Source organism: Pleuronectes platessa, chromosome 15 (genome assembly GCF_947347685.1).
Source record: "Pleuronectes platessa chromosome 15, fPlePla1.1, whole genome shotgun sequence".
NCBI classification, from domain to species: domain Eukaryota; kingdom Metazoa; phylum Chordata; class Actinopteri; order Pleuronectiformes; family Pleuronectidae; genus Pleuronectes; species Pleuronectes platessa.
In genome coordinates this window covers 1605030-1621865 of record NC_070640.1, presented here as the reverse complement: position 1 = coordinate 1621865, position 16836 = coordinate 1605030, and the positions used below count along the sequence as shown (strand labels likewise).

The 16836-nt window shown below is 42.8% G+C and overlaps 2 protein-coding genes across 2 annotated transcripts; both read left to right on the top strand.

Moving 5' to 3' along the window:
- The first annotated feature begins 1833 nt into the window (after nt 1-1833).
- Nucleotides 1834-16539, top strand: LOC128457316 (uncharacterized). The gene is made up of 3 exons (XM_053441966.1): nt 1834-3632; nt 4542-4576; nt 14257-16539. Exons 1-3 carry the CDS (start codon nt 1925-1927, stop codon nt 16057-16059), a joined length of 3546 nt encoding a protein of 1181 aa, XP_053297941.1. The 5' UTR covers nt 1834-1924; the 3' UTR covers nt 16060-16539.
- LOC128456607 (E3 ubiquitin/ISG15 ligase TRIM25-like) lies at nt 5437-9380 on the top strand. The gene is made up of 2 exons (XM_053440832.1): nt 5437-6517; nt 9352-9380. The coding sequence occupies exons 1-2, from the start codon at nt 5551-5553 to the stop codon at nt 9363-9365; spliced, it is 981 nt and encodes a 326-aa protein (XP_053296807.1). The 5' UTR covers nt 5437-5550; the 3' UTR covers nt 9366-9380.
- Nucleotides 16540-16836: the final 297 nt, after the last annotated feature.

Here is a 16836-nt window from a genome sequence, read left to right as displayed (position 1 = left end):
AAGAAACCGTGGCAAATGCAAAACACAGTAAAACCTGGAACTGCCAGTGTCACTTATCCATTGCTGCTGCCACTGCAGACACCGGCCAGAAAACAACCCCCCACTGAGCTCCAGGAGGAACTGGTTGGTGGTGTCACTTTGTGCTACTTTGCTGTGACGGGTTTGGGCTTTGTGTTAGCGTGACAGCAGTCACCACAACTTCTCCCTGGAGTCCAAACCTGTCTACTCCACTGTTCCTCATCGCCTCAGCCGCAGCTCTGAGAGGCACCAGCCTGTGAGAATAAAATACTGGAAACAATAAGATGGGAGGGACTGGGTTCACTGGGAAGCTTCAGTGTGGTCGAAACCGGACGAAGTTCATGATGCAACAAAATACTTAAACAATAAGTTTCCCATTATTTTTGAGTGTGTCTCCATCAGAGGACACAGCAATTTAATTATGTTTGCTTTAGGAGTCTTTTCTGTCTTTGTCTATATTTGCTTTGCCTTTGGAATTTCTCATTATCAGTATCTGTTCTTCTCTTAATAAATTGAATTTATAGGAAAATGAAGAAAACTGATTTGTATTAAAAGGTCACAGCTTCTCTTTGTTGATGAGGCTCAGAGCTTTTGGTCTCTCCGGTTTCTATTTGGCCTTTTGCTTCCTCCTCCTGACGTGTGCTCTCCATCTCGTGTATCCGCCCGTCACCACGTCCCTCGTCCCCTCGTCAGCTCTGAGCTGCTTTTGAGTTAATTTCCTAATAAAATACCATCTGCTGGCCCCAATTTCAGCAAACAAGTGCCCTCAATCTCAGGTCGGAGGCCGACTGGGTCCCACAGCACAAAGCAGAGCCGACTTCTGAAAAGGCTTCTTCATCTCCTGTTGTTTTATTTCTTTCCACACTTACATGTCTCCACCAGTAAGTTGACAGTGTGCCCCCCCCCCCCCCCCCCCCCCCCCCGGCAGCTGGATGGACACACAGACACACTGAGATTAAAGTGGAAGTTGTTTGGCAAAGCTTCGGCCAATAAACCTGAGAGGGTCCATGTGAGCTCTCTGTCAGATAAGAGCAGGTTTCCAGGAGTCATGAGGGCGACATGGCAATAACGCTAATCGAAGGACCTTAGTGTGCCTGCATGTGTGAGGCCGGGGGGGGGGGGGAAGTGGTGGCAAAGGCCTTGTCCATACACTCGACCAAAAAGCCGTTTTTTATATAAAAAATTAACAAGTTGAAACCAAAACGATCTGAAATATGAAGACATCAGTCCATTGTTCGTCCTGGTAGCAACATGTCCGACTCATCCACAATGTACCACACTCACATTTATGTTTCATAATGTCAGGGTTTTGAGAGAGAGAGAGAGAGAGAGAGGGAAAGAGACAGATCGTTGTCCCCTCAGCAGTCAGACTTTCAAACCAGCTGTAGCCCTGGTGTTTGGCACACACACATTTTAATATTTGATAGTATTTTAACAAAGGACTAATGGATTCTTAATGCTCTTTTTGTGTATGTATGTATTGTTTTGATGTGTATGGGTTGTATGTGACAAATGTTTACAAACCAACTGGCCCCTCAGGGACAGTAAAGACGACCTTAACCTGAACTTAACCTTTATTCTACTTTGTTAGTTTTTCATTCTTCGTAGAACACACTCTGCCTCTCACTGAATCTCCTCTTAACACCAGGTGACAACAGGCCGCTGTGAAATGCAGTAAAACCTGAAACATCAACAACTTCTTCCTCAAACACAACCAGCTCCTCCATGTCAGGACATTTCTGTGTCTCCTCCCTTCACAGGTGTGTCAGTGTGAGAACCAGTGAACAACAAGCTGGGAACTGTGGGAGCTGAGTCACTGCAGGGAGTGAACGAGAGAGGGAGGAGCAGAGATCTGTATCTGTTCAGAGGAAGAGAATCTGTTCTTCAGTCTCTGGCAGCAGCTGAAATGGCGCAGCAAGAAGTTCACCTGGACAGAGAAAGATTCTGCTGTTCGATCTGTATGGATCTACTGAAGGATCCGGTGACTACTGTCTGTGGACACAGCTTCTGTAAGAGCTGTATTAACAACCACTGGGACAATGGGGAGGAGAGAGGAAGCTACAGCTGTCCTCAGTGTAGACAGTTCTTCACACCGAGACCTGTCCTGGAGAAAAACACCATGTTAGCTGATTTAGTGGAGGAGCTGAAGAAGACTGGACTCCAAGCTGCTCCTGCTGATCACTGCTATGCTGGACCTGAAGATGTGGTCTGTGATGTCTGCACTGGGAGAAAACTGAAAGCTCTCAAGTCCTGTTTGAATTGTTTGGCCTCTTATTGTGAAAAACACCTCCAGCCTCATCTTCAGGCAGCTGCATTGAAGAAGCACAAGCTGGTGGAGCCCTCGGAGAAGCTCCAGGAGAACATCTGCTCTCGTCACGACGAGGTGATGAAGATGTTCTGCCGCACTGATCAGCAGTGTATCTGTTATCTCTGCTCTGTGGAGGAACATAAAGACCACGACACAGTATCAGCTGCAGCAGAGAGGACTGAGAGGCAGAGAGAGCTCGGGCTGAGGAGACAAACAATCCAGCAGAGAGTCCAGGACACAGAGAAAGACGTGAAGCTGCTTCAACAGGAGGAGGAGGCCCTCAATGGCTCTGCTGATAAAGCAGTGGAGGACAGTGAGGAGATCTTCACTGAGATGATCCGTCAGCTGGAGAAAAGAAGCTCTGATGTGAAGCAGCAGATCAGATCCCAGCAGGAAACTGAAGTGAGTCGAGTCAGAGAGCTTCAGGAGAGACTGGAGCAGGAGATCACTGAGCTGAAGAGGAAAGACCAGGAACTGAAGCAGCTCTCAGACACAGAGGATCACAACCAGTTTCTACACAACTACCCCTCACTGTCACCACTCAGTGGATCTACACACTCATCCAGCATCGGGATCCGTCCTCTGAGGAACTTTGAGGATGTGACAGCAGTTGTGTCCCAGGTCAGAGGTCGACTACAGGACATTCTGAGTGAGACAGAGACAGAGGTTTTACAGATTGTGTCTCAAGTGGATGTTTTACTGCCACAACCAGATTCAAGATTCAAGATTCAAGATTCAAGATTTGTATTATCAAAAGCAGACCCAGAGCCCAGAGCTGAATTCTTAAAATATTCACAGGAAATCACACTGGATCCAAACACAGCAAACAAAGATCTGTTATTATCTGAGGGAAACAGAAAAGTAAGATATATGAGTAAAGATCAGTCTTTTTCTGATCACCCAGACAGATTTACTTATTGGCGTCAGGTCCTGAGTAGAGAGAGTCTGACTGGACGTTGTTACTGGGAGGTGGAGATGGAGGTGAGAGGAGAAGTTCGTGTAGCAGTCACATACAAGAATATCAGCAGAGCAGGAGACTCAGAGGAAAGTTTATTTGGATCCGATGATAAATCTTGGTCATTATCTTGTGATGGAAACAGATATAACTTTGAATACAACAGCATCAAGACTCCAGTGTCAGGTCCTGTGTCCTCCAGAGTAGGAGTGTACCTGGATCACAGTGCAGGTGTTCTGTCCTTCTACAGAGTCTCTGACACCATGATTCTCCTCCACAGAGTCCAGACCACATTCACTCAGCCTCTCTGTGCTGGAGTTTGGATTAGTTCTGGATCCACAGCTGAGTTCTGTAAACTCAAATAGACTCGAGTCATTAAAAGCAGTGATTTAGATTCTGTGTGTTAATCTTTAACTTCTTTTGTCTCCATGTTTGTTGATCAAAGTTCTTCGTGGTGACGTTTCTGCTCCGCACAGAGATCAGCTGTCAATCAAACACTGACCTTCTTTTATCACATGTATTCAGTTCTCACTTTGTAAAGACAGAAATCTATAATTACACTGACATGAATGTGTTTGAAAGAACTGATGTTGCTGTTGTTTTCTAAATCAATGTAGAAATCAGGTAGTGTGATGTTTTAGAATCTGTGTTGATCCTGATGAGTGTTGCTTAGGGGTGGAACATTTCTGGAAACTTTCTGGAAACTTTGCTCGGGAAGTTAAGCTCAGGAATTCTGGAAATGTGGACTCTTTTTTTGCAGAAGTAAATCAATAACAGGGAACTTACAGGAAGTTGAAAACCAGAGGAGTGGAGCCGAGCTCAGCTGGAGCCTGGATGCAGCTGGTGGTGAACATTGTCTGCGTGAAAAGTAAACCTGTGAATTTGTGTTGTTGTTGAACGTCTTTGTCATTACCTAGCATGTTGATTACTTGTAACACTGAAGCCATGTTCATGTTAATTCCAAATTCATCTGTATACAGTAGGCTAACTTTTTACATCTGTGAGAGTACGATGTATGTACAGTTGCAATCAAAAATGTTCAACCCCCCCCAAAGATTTTAAGGATTTATCGATTAAAGTTTTTTCAAAGATCAAGATTCTGCTTCAGATGATTTCTTTATGAGTTGAGTGAAACAGAGAATCAACACAGAAAATGCATGATGTAGTATTTGTGTGTAGCAGTATATTTTGTTAAGATTGTGCCATGTCACAATTATTCAACCCCGATATAATATTGTTGTTTTTAAAGCTGTCTGACAGTTTTTACGTCAGACAGCCCCATGAAGGTATTCAAGGTAAGTTGCATCATGGGAAAGACAAAGGAGCTTCCACCAAAGCTGAGAGAGGAGATTATTTCATCACACCTGAAGGGCCTTGGGTAGAAGTAGATTTCCAGAGAGAGACATCATTGGGAGAATTATACGGAGCGAGAGAGAGAGAGAGAGAGAGAGATTTAGATTTCTTACAAACACTTTATTTACATATTTTTCATTTTATAAAACAGTTGTTTACAGTAATATTTAATAAATAAACAAAAGTGTTGATGCAAGAAAAAACTCAGTCTGTTAAAAAGTTTGGAAAGGACAGCTCATTGTTGGTGACGGTGCAGAGTATGTTGTTAAAACACCAAATTATTTTTGAAAGACTCGAGATACCAGTTTGTAAAAACCGAACTCAAGTCTGAGTCTGGCCCGAAGGTTTACCACCCACACCGCCCTCGCTTCCTGCCCGTTCCTGTTCTCGACCCTGTTCTCTCTACTAATGTAAATGTCCATCTTGGCCTCACCTGAGAGGTGGTTCAGGAGCTGCCACTTATCTTTGTTTGTTTTGTTGTAGCCTCCCATAATAAAAACCTTCTCAGTGAACATGACATTAAAATGTTAAAAACCGCAGTTAAAAGAGCGAAGAAACATTTCAGTCTCTTGCACTCAGTAAAAACGTGATAAATAATCTCACGCAGGTCACAAGATGGACACTTGTTAAGAACGGTGGGATTAAGAATAGATATACAAGTGTTGGAAGAGACGGCGCCGTGTAAAATTTCTTTTCCTCAAAAAAACTTCTTCCTCAAACACAATCACCTCCTCCCAGTCAGGACATGTCTGTGTCTCCTCCCTTCACAGGTGTGTCAGTGTGAGAACCACTGAACAACAAGCTGGGAACTGTGGGAGCTGAGTCACTGCAGGGAGTGAACGAGAGAGGGAGGAGCAGAGATCTGGTTCTGTTCAGAGGAAGTGAATCTGTTCTTCAGTCTCTGGCAGCAGCTGAAATGGCGCAGCAAGAAGTTCACCTGGACAGAGAAAGATTCTGCTGTTCCATCTGTGTGGATCTACTGAAGGATCCGGTGACTACTGTCTGTGGACACAGCTTCTGTAAGAGCTGTATTAACAACCACTGGGACAAAGGGGAGGAGAGAGGAAGCTACAGCTGTCCTCAGTGTAGACAGACCTTCACACCGAGGCCTGTCCTGGGGAGAAACACCATGTTAGCTGATTCACTGGAGGAGCTGAAGAAGACTGGACTCCAAGCTGCTCCTGCTGATCACTGCTATGCTGGACCTGAAGATGTGGTCTGTGATGTCTGCACTGGGAGAAAACTGAAAGCTCTCAAGTCCTGTTTGAATTGTTTGGCCTCTTATTGTGAAAAACACCTCCAGCCTCATCTTCAGTCAGCTGCATTGAAGAAGCACAAGCTGGTGGAGCCCTCGGAGAAGCTCCAGGAGAACATCTGCTCTCGTCACGACGAGGTGATGAAGATGTTCTGCCGCACTGATCAGCAGTGTATCTGTTATCTCTGCTCTGTGGATGAACATAAAGACCACGACACAGTGTCAGCTGTAGCAGAAAGGACTGAGAGGCAGAGAGAGCTCGGGCTGAGGAGACAAACAATCCAGCAGAGAGTCCAGGACACAGAGAAAGACCTGAAGCTGCTTCAACAGGAGGAGGAGGCCCTCAATGGCTCTGCTGATAAAGCAGTGAAGGACAGTCGAGTCAGAGAGCTTCAGGAGAGACTGGAGCAGGAGATCACTGAGCTGAAGAGGAAAGACCAGGAACTGAAGCAGCTCTCAGACACAGAGGATCACAACCAGTTTCTACACAACTACCCCTCACTGTCACCACTCAGTGGATCTACACACTCATCCAGCATCAGGATCCGTCCTCTGAGGGACTTTGAGGACGTGACAGCAGCTGTGTCCCAGGTCAGAGGTCGACTACAGGACATTCTGAGTGAGACAGGTACAGAGATTTTACAGATTGTGTCTCAAGTGGATGTTTTACTGCCACAACCAGAGCCACAGACCAGAGCTGACTTCTTAAGATATTCACAGAAAATCACACTGGATCCAAACACAGCACACAAATATCTGTTATTATCTGAGGGAAACAGAAAAGTAACATGGACGAGTAAAGTTCAGTCTTATTCTAATCACCCAGACAGATTCACTGTTTATTATCAGGTCCTTAGTAGAGAGACTCTGACTGGACGCTGTTACTTGGAGGTGAAGGTGAGAGGAGAAGTTGGTGTAGCAGTCACATACAAGAATATCAGCAAAGTAGGAAACTCACGTGAAAGTTTATTTGGATTCAATGATAAATCTTGGTCATTAAATTGTAATGAAAACAGTTATATCTTTTATTACAACAACATCAGGACTCCAGTGTCAGGTCCTGTGTCCTCCAGAGTAGGAGTGTACCTGGATCACAGTGCAGGTGTTCTGTCCTTCTACAGAGTCTCTGACACCATGACTCTCCTCCACAGAGTCCAGACCACATTCACTCAGCCTCTCTATGCTGGAGTTAGGGTTAATCCTGGGACCACAGCTGAGTTCTGTAAACTCAAATAGACTCGAGTCATTAAAAGCAGTGATTTAGATTCTGTGTGTTAATCTTTAACTTCTTTTGTCTCCATGTTTGTTGATCAAAGTTTGTCGTGGTGACGTTTCTGCTCCGCACAGAGATCAGCTGTCAATCAAACACTGACCTTCTTTTATCACATGTATTTAGTTCTCACTTTGTAAAGACAGAAATCTATAATTACACTGACATGAATGTGTTAGAAAAATGAATGTTGCTGTTGTTTTCTAAATCAATGTAGAAATCAGGTTGATCCTGATGAGTGTTGCTAAGGGGCGGAACATTTCTGGAAACTTTCTGGAAACTTTGCTCGGGACGTTAAGCTCAGGAATTCTGGAAATGTTGACTCTTTTTTTGCAGAAGTTAATCAATAACAGGGAACTTACAGGAAGTTGAAAACCAGAGGAGTTGAGCCGAGCTCAGCTGGAGCCTGGATGCAGCTGGTGGTGAACATCGTCTGCGTGAAAAGTAAACCTGTGACTTTGTGTTGTTGTTGAACGTCTTTGTCGTTACCTAGCATGTTGATTACTTGTAACACTGAAGCCACGTTCATGTTAATGCCAAATTCATCTGTATACAGTAGGCTAACTTTTTACATCTGTGAGAGTACGATGTATGTACAGTTGCAATCAAAAATGTTCAACCCCCCCAAAGATTTTAAGGATTTATCGATTAAAGTTTTTTCAAAGAGCAAGATTCTGCTTCGGATGATTTCTTTATGAGTTGAGCGAAACAGAGAATCAACACAGAAAATGCATGATGTATTATTTGTGTGTAACAGTATATTTTGTTAAGATTGTGCCATGTCACAATTATTCAACCCCGATATAATATTGTTGTTTTTAAAGCTGTCTGACAGTTTTTACGTCAGACAGCCCCATGAAGGTATTCAAGGTGAGTTGCATCATGGGAAAGACAAAGGAGCTTCCACCAAAGCTGAGAGAGGAGATTATTTCATCACACCTGAAGGGCCTTGGGTAGAAGTAGATTTCCAGAGAGAGACATCATTGGGAGAATTATACAGAGAGAGAGAGAGAGAGAGAGAGAGATGGAGAGAGAGATTTAGATTTCTTACAAACACTTTATTTACATATTTTTCATTTTATGAAACAGTTGTTTACAGTAATATTTAATAAATAAACAAAAGTGCTGATGCAAGAAAAAAGTCAGTCTGTTAAAAAGTGTGGAAAGGACAGCTCATTGTTGGTGACGGTGCAGAGTATGTCGTTAGAACACCAAATTATTTTAAAAGACTCGAGATACCAGTTTGTAAAAGCTGAACTTGGGTCTGAGTCTGGCCCGAAGGTTTACCACCAACACCGCCCTCGCTTCCTGCCCGTCCCTGTTCTCGACCCTGTTCTCTCTACTAATGTAAATGTCCATCTTGGCCTCACCTGAGAGGTGGTTCAGGAGCTGCCACTTATCTTTGTTTGTTTTGTTGTAGCCTCCCATAATAAAAACCTTCTCAGTGAACATGACATTAAAATGACTAAAAACCGCAGTTAAAAGAGCGAAGAAACATTTCAGTCTCTTGCACTCAGTAAAAACGTGATAAATAATCTCACGCAGGTCACAAGATGGACACTTGTTAAGAACGGTGGGATTAAGAATAGATATAAAAGTGTTGGAAGAGACGGCGCCGTGTAAAATTCTCCACTGGAGGTCGCCTGTTCTTTTCTTGAGGGAGGTTTGTATAAAATCTTCAAATGTAGGCTGGGTCTCCCCCTTCTGGTAGGCCCATGCACGAGAGAGAGAGAGAGAGAGAGAAAGAGAGAGAGAGAGAGAGAGACAGAGACAGACAGATCGTTCTCCCCTCAGCAGTCGGACTTTTAAACCAGCTGTAGCCCTGGTGTTTGGCACACCCACATTTTAATATGTTTTAGTATTTTAACAAAGGACTAATGGATTCTTTGTGCTCTTTTTGTGTATGTATGTATTGTTATGATGTGTATGGGTTTTGTGTGACAACTGTTTACAAACCAACTGGCCCCTCAGGGACAGTAAAGACGACCTTAACCTGAACTTAACCTTTATTCTGCTTTGTTAGTTTTTCATTCTTCGTAGAACACACTCTGCCTCTCACTGAATCTCCTCTTAACACCAGGTGACAACAGGCCGCTGTGAAATGCAGTAAAACCTGAAACACCAACAACTTCTTCCTCAAACACAACCAGCTCCTCCCAGTCAGGACATGTCTGTGTCTCCTCCCTTCACAGGTGTGTCAGTGTAAGAACCAGTGAACAACAAGCTGGGAACTGTGGGAGCTGAGTCACTGCAGGGAGTGAACGAGAGAGGGAGGAGCAGAGATCTGGTTCTGTTCAGAGGAAGTGAACCTGTTCTTCAGTCTCTGGCAGCAGCTGAAATGGCACAGCAAGAAGTTCACCTGGACAGAGAAAGATTCTGCTGTTCGATCTGTGTGGATCTACTGAAGGATCCGGTGACTACTGTCTGTGGACACAGCTACTGTAAGAGCTGTATTAACAACCACTGGGACAAAGGGGAGGAGAGAGGAAGCTACAGCTGTCCTCAGTGTAGACAGCCCTTCACACCGAGGCCTGTCCTGGTGAGAAACACCATGTTAGCTGATTCACTGGAGGAGCTGAAGAAGACTGGACTCCAAGCTGCTCCTGCTGATCACTGCTATGCTGGACCTGAAGATGTGGTCTGTGATGTCTGCACTGGGAGAAAACTGAAAGCTCTCAAGTCCTGTTTGAATTGTTTGGCCTCTTATTGTGAAAAACACCTCCAGCCTCATCTTCAGTCAGCTGCATTGAAGAAGCACAAGCTGGTGGAGCCCTCGGAGAAGCTCCAGGAGAACATCTGCTCTCGTCACGACGAGGTGATGAAGATGTTCTGCCGCACTGATCAGCAGTGTATCTGTTATCTCTGCTCTGTGGATGAACATAAAGACCACGACACAGTGTCAGCTGCAGCAGAAAGGACTGAGAGGCAGAGAGAGCTCGGGCTGAGGAGACAAACAATCCAGCAGAGAGTCCAGGACACAGAGAAAGACCTGAAGCTGCTTCAACAGGAGGAGGAGGCCATCAATGGCTCTGCTGATAAAGCAGTGAAGGACAGTCGAGTCAGAGAGCTTCAGGAGAGACCTGAGCAGGAGATCACTGAGCTGAAGAGGAAAGACCAGGAACTGAAGCAGCTCTCAGACACAGAGGATCACAACCAGTTTCTACACAACTACCCCTCACTGTCACCACTCAGTGGATCTACACACTCATCCAGCATCAGGATCCGTCCTCTGATGCACTTTGAGGACGTGACAGCAGCTGTGTCCCAGGTCAGAGGTCGACTACAGGACATTCTGAGTGAGACAGGTACAGAGATTTTACAGATTGTGTCTCAAGTGGATGTTTTACTGCCACAACCAGAGCCAGAGACCAGAGCTGACTTCTTAAGATATTCACAGGAAATCACACTGGATCCAAACACAGCACACAAACGTCTGTTATTATCTGAGGGAAACAGAAAAGTAACATACATGAGTGAAGATCAGTCTTATTCTGATCATCCAGACAGATTCACTGATTGGTGTCAGGTCCTGAGTAGAGAGAGTCTGACTGGACGTAGTTACTGGGAGGTGGAGGTGAAGGTGAGAGGAGAAGTTCGTGTAGCAGTCACATACAAGAATATCAGCAGAGCAGGAGGCTCACGTGAATGTGGCTTTGGATTCAATGATAAATCTTGGTCATTATATTGTAATGGAAACAGTTATATCTTTCGTTACAACAGCATCAGGACTCCAGTGTCAGGTCCTGAGTCCTCCAGAGTAGGAGTGTACCTGGATCACAGTGCAGGTGTTCTGTCCTTCTACAGCGTCTCTGACACCATGACTCTCCTCCACAGAGTCCAGACCACATTCACTCAGCCTCTCTATGCTGGAGTTTGGGTTTATTGTTCTGGATCCACAGTTGAGTTCTGTAAACTCAAATAGACTTGAGTCATTAAAAGCAGTGATTTAGATTCTGTGTGTAAATCTTTAACTTCTTTTGTCTCCATGTTTGTTGATCAAAGTTCGTTGTGGTGACGTTTCTGCTCCGCACAGAGATCAGCTGTCAATCAAACACTGACCTTCCTTTATCACATGTATTTAGTTCTCACTTTGTAAAGACACAAATCTATAATTACACTGACATGAATGTGTTTGAAAGAAATGATGTTGCTGTTGTTTTCTAAATCAATGTAGAAATCAGGTTGTGTGATGTTTTAGAACCTGTGTTGATCCTGATCCTCATCAATGAGCTGATTGTTTGTTCTTTTCTGTTACACATGTGAGTTGGAGATGAAACAAACTGATTGTGTTTCCATGAAATCACTGAACAAGATTCACTGGAGCTGAAACTCCACAAACCTCCTTGTTCATGTTCAGTCTCTGTCTTTTCACAGAAATACTCAAGTTCTAATAAAAGTTCTCTTTTAAAATCACACATTTCTCATCGTCAGTTATTTCAGTTTTCTCCTGATGTTCAGATTTCCACTCGACCGTGATGAAAGATCAAATACTTCTTATTCAACCAAAGGAGCTGAACCTGAGGAGCTGCCTGCAGACAAGATGGAGGACCTCTGAGAGCTCATGTGCAACAGCCAACTCCGCACTGGACAGGAAATGATTGTTGGTCTTCTTCTGTGGTTTTCTCTCTCGTGAAGTTTGTATTCTTTAAGACTGGAAACTTTTGATTAATTCATTTGTTTTAACATCTTCATTTTAGACAGTCAACACAGAAGTTCAAGATAAAGCGTTAAAACAGAAGGAACGGATCAATTATACATTAAGAAAATCAAATGGAAGAAAGAATCGATTGTTGGTGAACTTACATTTGTGGAATCATGGAAACCAAATCCAAGACCCGATATTAAAATACAACGTCAGAGGAGAGAAATCACATGAAATCATCGTCTCAGTGAAAAACAAATGTCTCCAACCTTTTAACTTTGTTTTAATCCACTTTATTTAGAATCAAAAAATTGGCCAATAATAATTGAAAATAGACAAATCAAGTAAACAGTAGAAAACATTAGTGACTGAGCTTAGACATGGCAGAAAATAAGAATATAAACTAAAATTAAAGCCCTCAAAAAGCCAAGTTATTTGCATGAAAAAATAAAATAACAATAATAATAATAATTAACCTTACAATTTCAACAGGGCCTCCCACTGTCTCCTAATGTTCGGTACTCATGCCCTAATAATAATAATAATAATAATAAATATATATGTACATCTTATATTTTAAGGCCTTGACATTAATGGAGTGACGCCTGGGAGCTCGTTCAGGCAGCCAACTCGAGCTGCGCTGCTCCAATCATGTGACTTACACCACGTGACATACCTCACTCTCCACAATCCTCTATAATACACACCCACCTTATTAGCTGGTCTATATAAGCAGAGAAAATGTCCAATCACTCCCTTTGCTTGCCCCACTCAGAGACACTCCAAACAATATGAAAGAAACAAAAGAAAATGTTGGTATATGTGTCACACATGATGTCATATAAAAAAGGAACATGTTTAAGGTCTCGTAAGCCCTCATGAAAATAATAAAGCCCTCATAATAATAATAATAAAATACAACAATAATTGATAAAACAATATTATTATTATATTAATATTAAACAGGTCTAGCGTTTATCAGCTTTATAAGATTAGACATAATGTCTTTAATCAAAGAACTAATTAAAAGTACAGTCACAAATGTGCGATCATTCTGAAAAACATTCATTGCCTCGTGGTCACTTGATTAAGCTGCATCAGGGATTCTCAAAGTGGTGTGCATGCGCCACTAGGGGGCGCAAGCTGCTATAAAGAGGATCCTTTGTCATTTTTCAGTTATACACATGATTTCAAGCTGTTAGATTAGAATACGATATTCAAATCTGTCTTAATTAGATCATGTAAAGTGGAACAAATGAGACGAAAGCTGAAGATGAAATATTGTTTAAAAAGACAGAGAAGAGTGAACAGGAAGCCGATCACTTGTAACAGCCACAGATTCTGGAGCCTTTCCACTCTATGCTAAATGCTAGCTTCATGGACCGAGCTGTTTAGCTGACTACAATGCTAAATAAAAAGACTCAATAAAACGCAATTGACGCAGCCGCCATCTTGAAAAGCTTGTAAAAGTCACATTGTCTTTTGACTTAGGCAAAATAAAACTACATCGGCCCACATGGATATATACATGGATATAATGTATGTACACTCATCAGTATCCGGCGTTTAAGTGGATATTTATCAACATGACAACTTTAAGTTTATAGAAAAGATTTGCATTTTTCTTTACACATACTCAGAACATTTCTTAAATCTTAAACTTCGAGCTGCCTGTATTTGGTTGTGTTTCTCTTTTCTAGAAATTACTTTAAAATTGATGGTAAAACTGCAAAATCAATTTACCATAAATTTTAGGGTAATTTCTAGAAAAGAGAAACACAATCTTATATAGATATAATTAAAGATGTATTAGAATCAATGCTAAAGATGTTTTTCCTCCCCAGTTTATTCATATTAAAAAAGCCTTATTAAAGCTACCATTTAAAGAGAACCTTCACAGTTAACTAGTTTTATAATTCTTTCAATTGATAAAATCAAAACTTACATTTCAAAATCTCAAAGGCCAACATCAGGTTGTCATTATGGGTTCAGTTTTATCTATTATATTATCTTAAGTTTTGGACTCTCTGAATAAATCACCCTGGCCTAGTATTTTTTTCATATTTTTAAATATTACATGGACAAAAGAGGAAATGAAGAAAATAATAAAGAAATACGAATAAAATGAAAATTCCTCCAGAATATGCAGATGTTGATAAGAATTGGAGCATGTTAAAGCTCTCAAAAAGCCAATTCATTTGCCTGAATAATAATAATAATTCTTATAATTCCAATAGGGCCTCTCTGTCTGTCAGTGCCTGTCAGTGCTCGGGCCCTAAATATAATAACACACTCTGCCTCTCACTGAATCTCCTCTTAACACCAGGTGACAACAGGCCGCTGTGAAATGCAGTAAAACCTGAAACACCAACAACTTCTTCCTCAAACACAACCAGCTCCTCCCAGTCAGGACATGTCTGTGTCTCCTCCCTTCACAGGTGTGTCAGTGTAAGAACCAGTGAACAACAAGCTGGGAACTGTGGGAGCTGAGTCACTGCAGGGAGTGAACGAGAGAGGGAGGAGCAGAGATCTGTTTCTGTTCAGAGGAAGTGAATCTGTTCTTCAGTCTCTGGCAGCAGCTGAAATGGCGCAGCAAGAAGTTCACCTGGACAGAGAAAGATTCTCCTGTTCGATCTGTGTGGATCTACTGAAGGATCCGGTGACTACTGGCTGTGGACACAGCTACTGTAAGAGCTGTATTAACACCCACTGGGACAAAGGGGAGGAGAGAGGAAGCTACAGCTGTCCTCAGTGTAGACAGACCTTCACACCGAGGCCTGTCCTGGAGAAAAACACCATGTTAGCTGATTTAGTGGAGGAGCTGAAGAAGACTGGACTCCAAGCTGCTCCTGCTGATCACTGCTATGCTGGACCTGAAGATGTGGCCTGTGATTTCTGCACTAGGAGAAAACTGAAAGCTCTCAAGTCCTGTTTGAATTGTTTGGCCTCTTATTGTGAAAAACACCTCCAGACTCATCTTCAGTCAGCTGCATTTAAGAAGCACAAGCTGGTTGAGCCCTCGGAGAAGCTCCAGGAGAACATCTGCTCTCGTCACGACGAGGTGATGAAGATGTTCTGCCGCACTGATCAGCAGTGTATCTGTTATCTCTGCTCTGTGGATGAACATAAAGACCACGACACAGTGTCAGCTGCAGCAGAAAGGACTGAGAGGCAGAGAGAGCTCGGGCTGAGGAGACAAACAATCCAGCAGAGAGTCCAGGACACAGAGAAAGACGTGAAGCTGCTTCAACAGGAGGAGGAGGCCCTCAATGGCTCTGCTGATAAAGCAGTGGAGGACAGTGAGGAGATCTTCACTGAGATGATCCGTCTGCTGGAGAAAAGAAGCTCTGATGTGCAGCAGCAGATCAGATCCCAGCAGGAAACTGAAGTGAGTCGAGTCAGAGAGCTTCAGGAGAGACTGGAGCAGGAGATCACTGAGCTGAAGAGGAAAGACCAGGAACTGAAGCAGCTCTCAGACACAGAGGATCACAACCAGTTTCTACACAACTACCCCTCACTGTCACCACTCAGTGGATCTACACACTCATCCAGCTTCAGGATCCGTCCTCTGAGGCACTTTGAGGACGTGACAGCAGCTGTGTCCCAGGTCAGAGGTCGACTACAGGACATTCTGAGTGAGACAGAGACAGAGATTTTACAGATTGTGTCTCAAGTGGATGTTTTACTGCTACAACCAGAACCAGAGACCAGAGCTGACTTCTTAAGATATTCACAGGAAATCACACTGGATCCAAACACAGCAAACAAACTTCTGTTATTATCTGAGGGAAACAGAAAAGTAACATATATGAGGAAAGATCAGTCTTATTCTGATCACCCAGACAGATTCACTGGTTGGCCTCAGGTCCTGAGTAGAGAGAGTCTGACTGGACGTTGTTACTGGGAGGTGGAGATGGAGGTGAGAGGAGAAGTTAATGTAGCAGTCACATACAAGAATATCAGCAGAGCAGGAGGCTCACATGAATGTGGATTAGGACACAATGATAAATCTTGGTCATTATATTGTCATGGAAACAGTTATAACTTTTATTACAACAGCATCCAGACTCGAGTGTCAGGTCCTGTGTCCTCCAGAGTAGGAGTGTACCTGGATCACAGTGCCGGTGTTCTGTCCTTCTACAGAGTCTCTGACACCATGACTCTCCTCCACAGAGTCCAGACCACATTCACTCAGCCTCTCTATGCTGGAGTTTATGTTAGTTATGGATCCACAGTTGAGTTGTGTAAACTCAAATAGACTCGAGTCATTAAAAGCAGTGATTTAGATTCTGTGTGTTAATCTTTAACTTCTTTTGTTTCCATGTTTGTTGATCAAAGTTTGTTGTGGTGACGTTTCTGCTCCGCACAGATATCAGCTGTCAATCAAACACTGACCTTCCTTTATCACATGTATTTAGTTCTGACTTTGTAAAGACACAAATCTATAATTAGACTGACATGAATGTGTTTGAAAGAACTGATGTTGCTGTTGTTTTCTAAATCAATGTAGAAATCAGGTTGTGTGATGTTTTAGAATCTGTGTTGATCCTGATGAGTGTTGCAAAGGGGCGGAACATTCTGGAAACTTTCCACGGGAAGTTAAGCTAAGGAATCTTTATACAGTAGGCTAACTTTTTACATCTGTGAGAGTACGATGTATGTACAGTTGCAATCAAAAATGTTCAACCCCACCCAAAGATTTTAAGGATTTATCGATTAAAGTTTTTTCAAAGATCAAGATTCTGCTTCGGATGATTTCTTTATGAGTTGAGTGAAACAGAGAATCAACACAGAAAATGCATGATGTAGTATTTGTGTGTAGCAGTAAATTTTGTTAAGATTGTGCCATGTCACAATTATTCAACCCCGATATAATATTGTTGTTTTTAAAGCTGTCTGACAGTTTTTACGTCAGACAGCCCCATGAAGGTATTCAAGGTGAGTTGCATCATGGGAAAGACAAAGGAGCTTCCACCAAAGCTGAGAGAGGAGATTATTTCATCACACCTGAAGGGCCTTGGGTAGAAGAAGATTT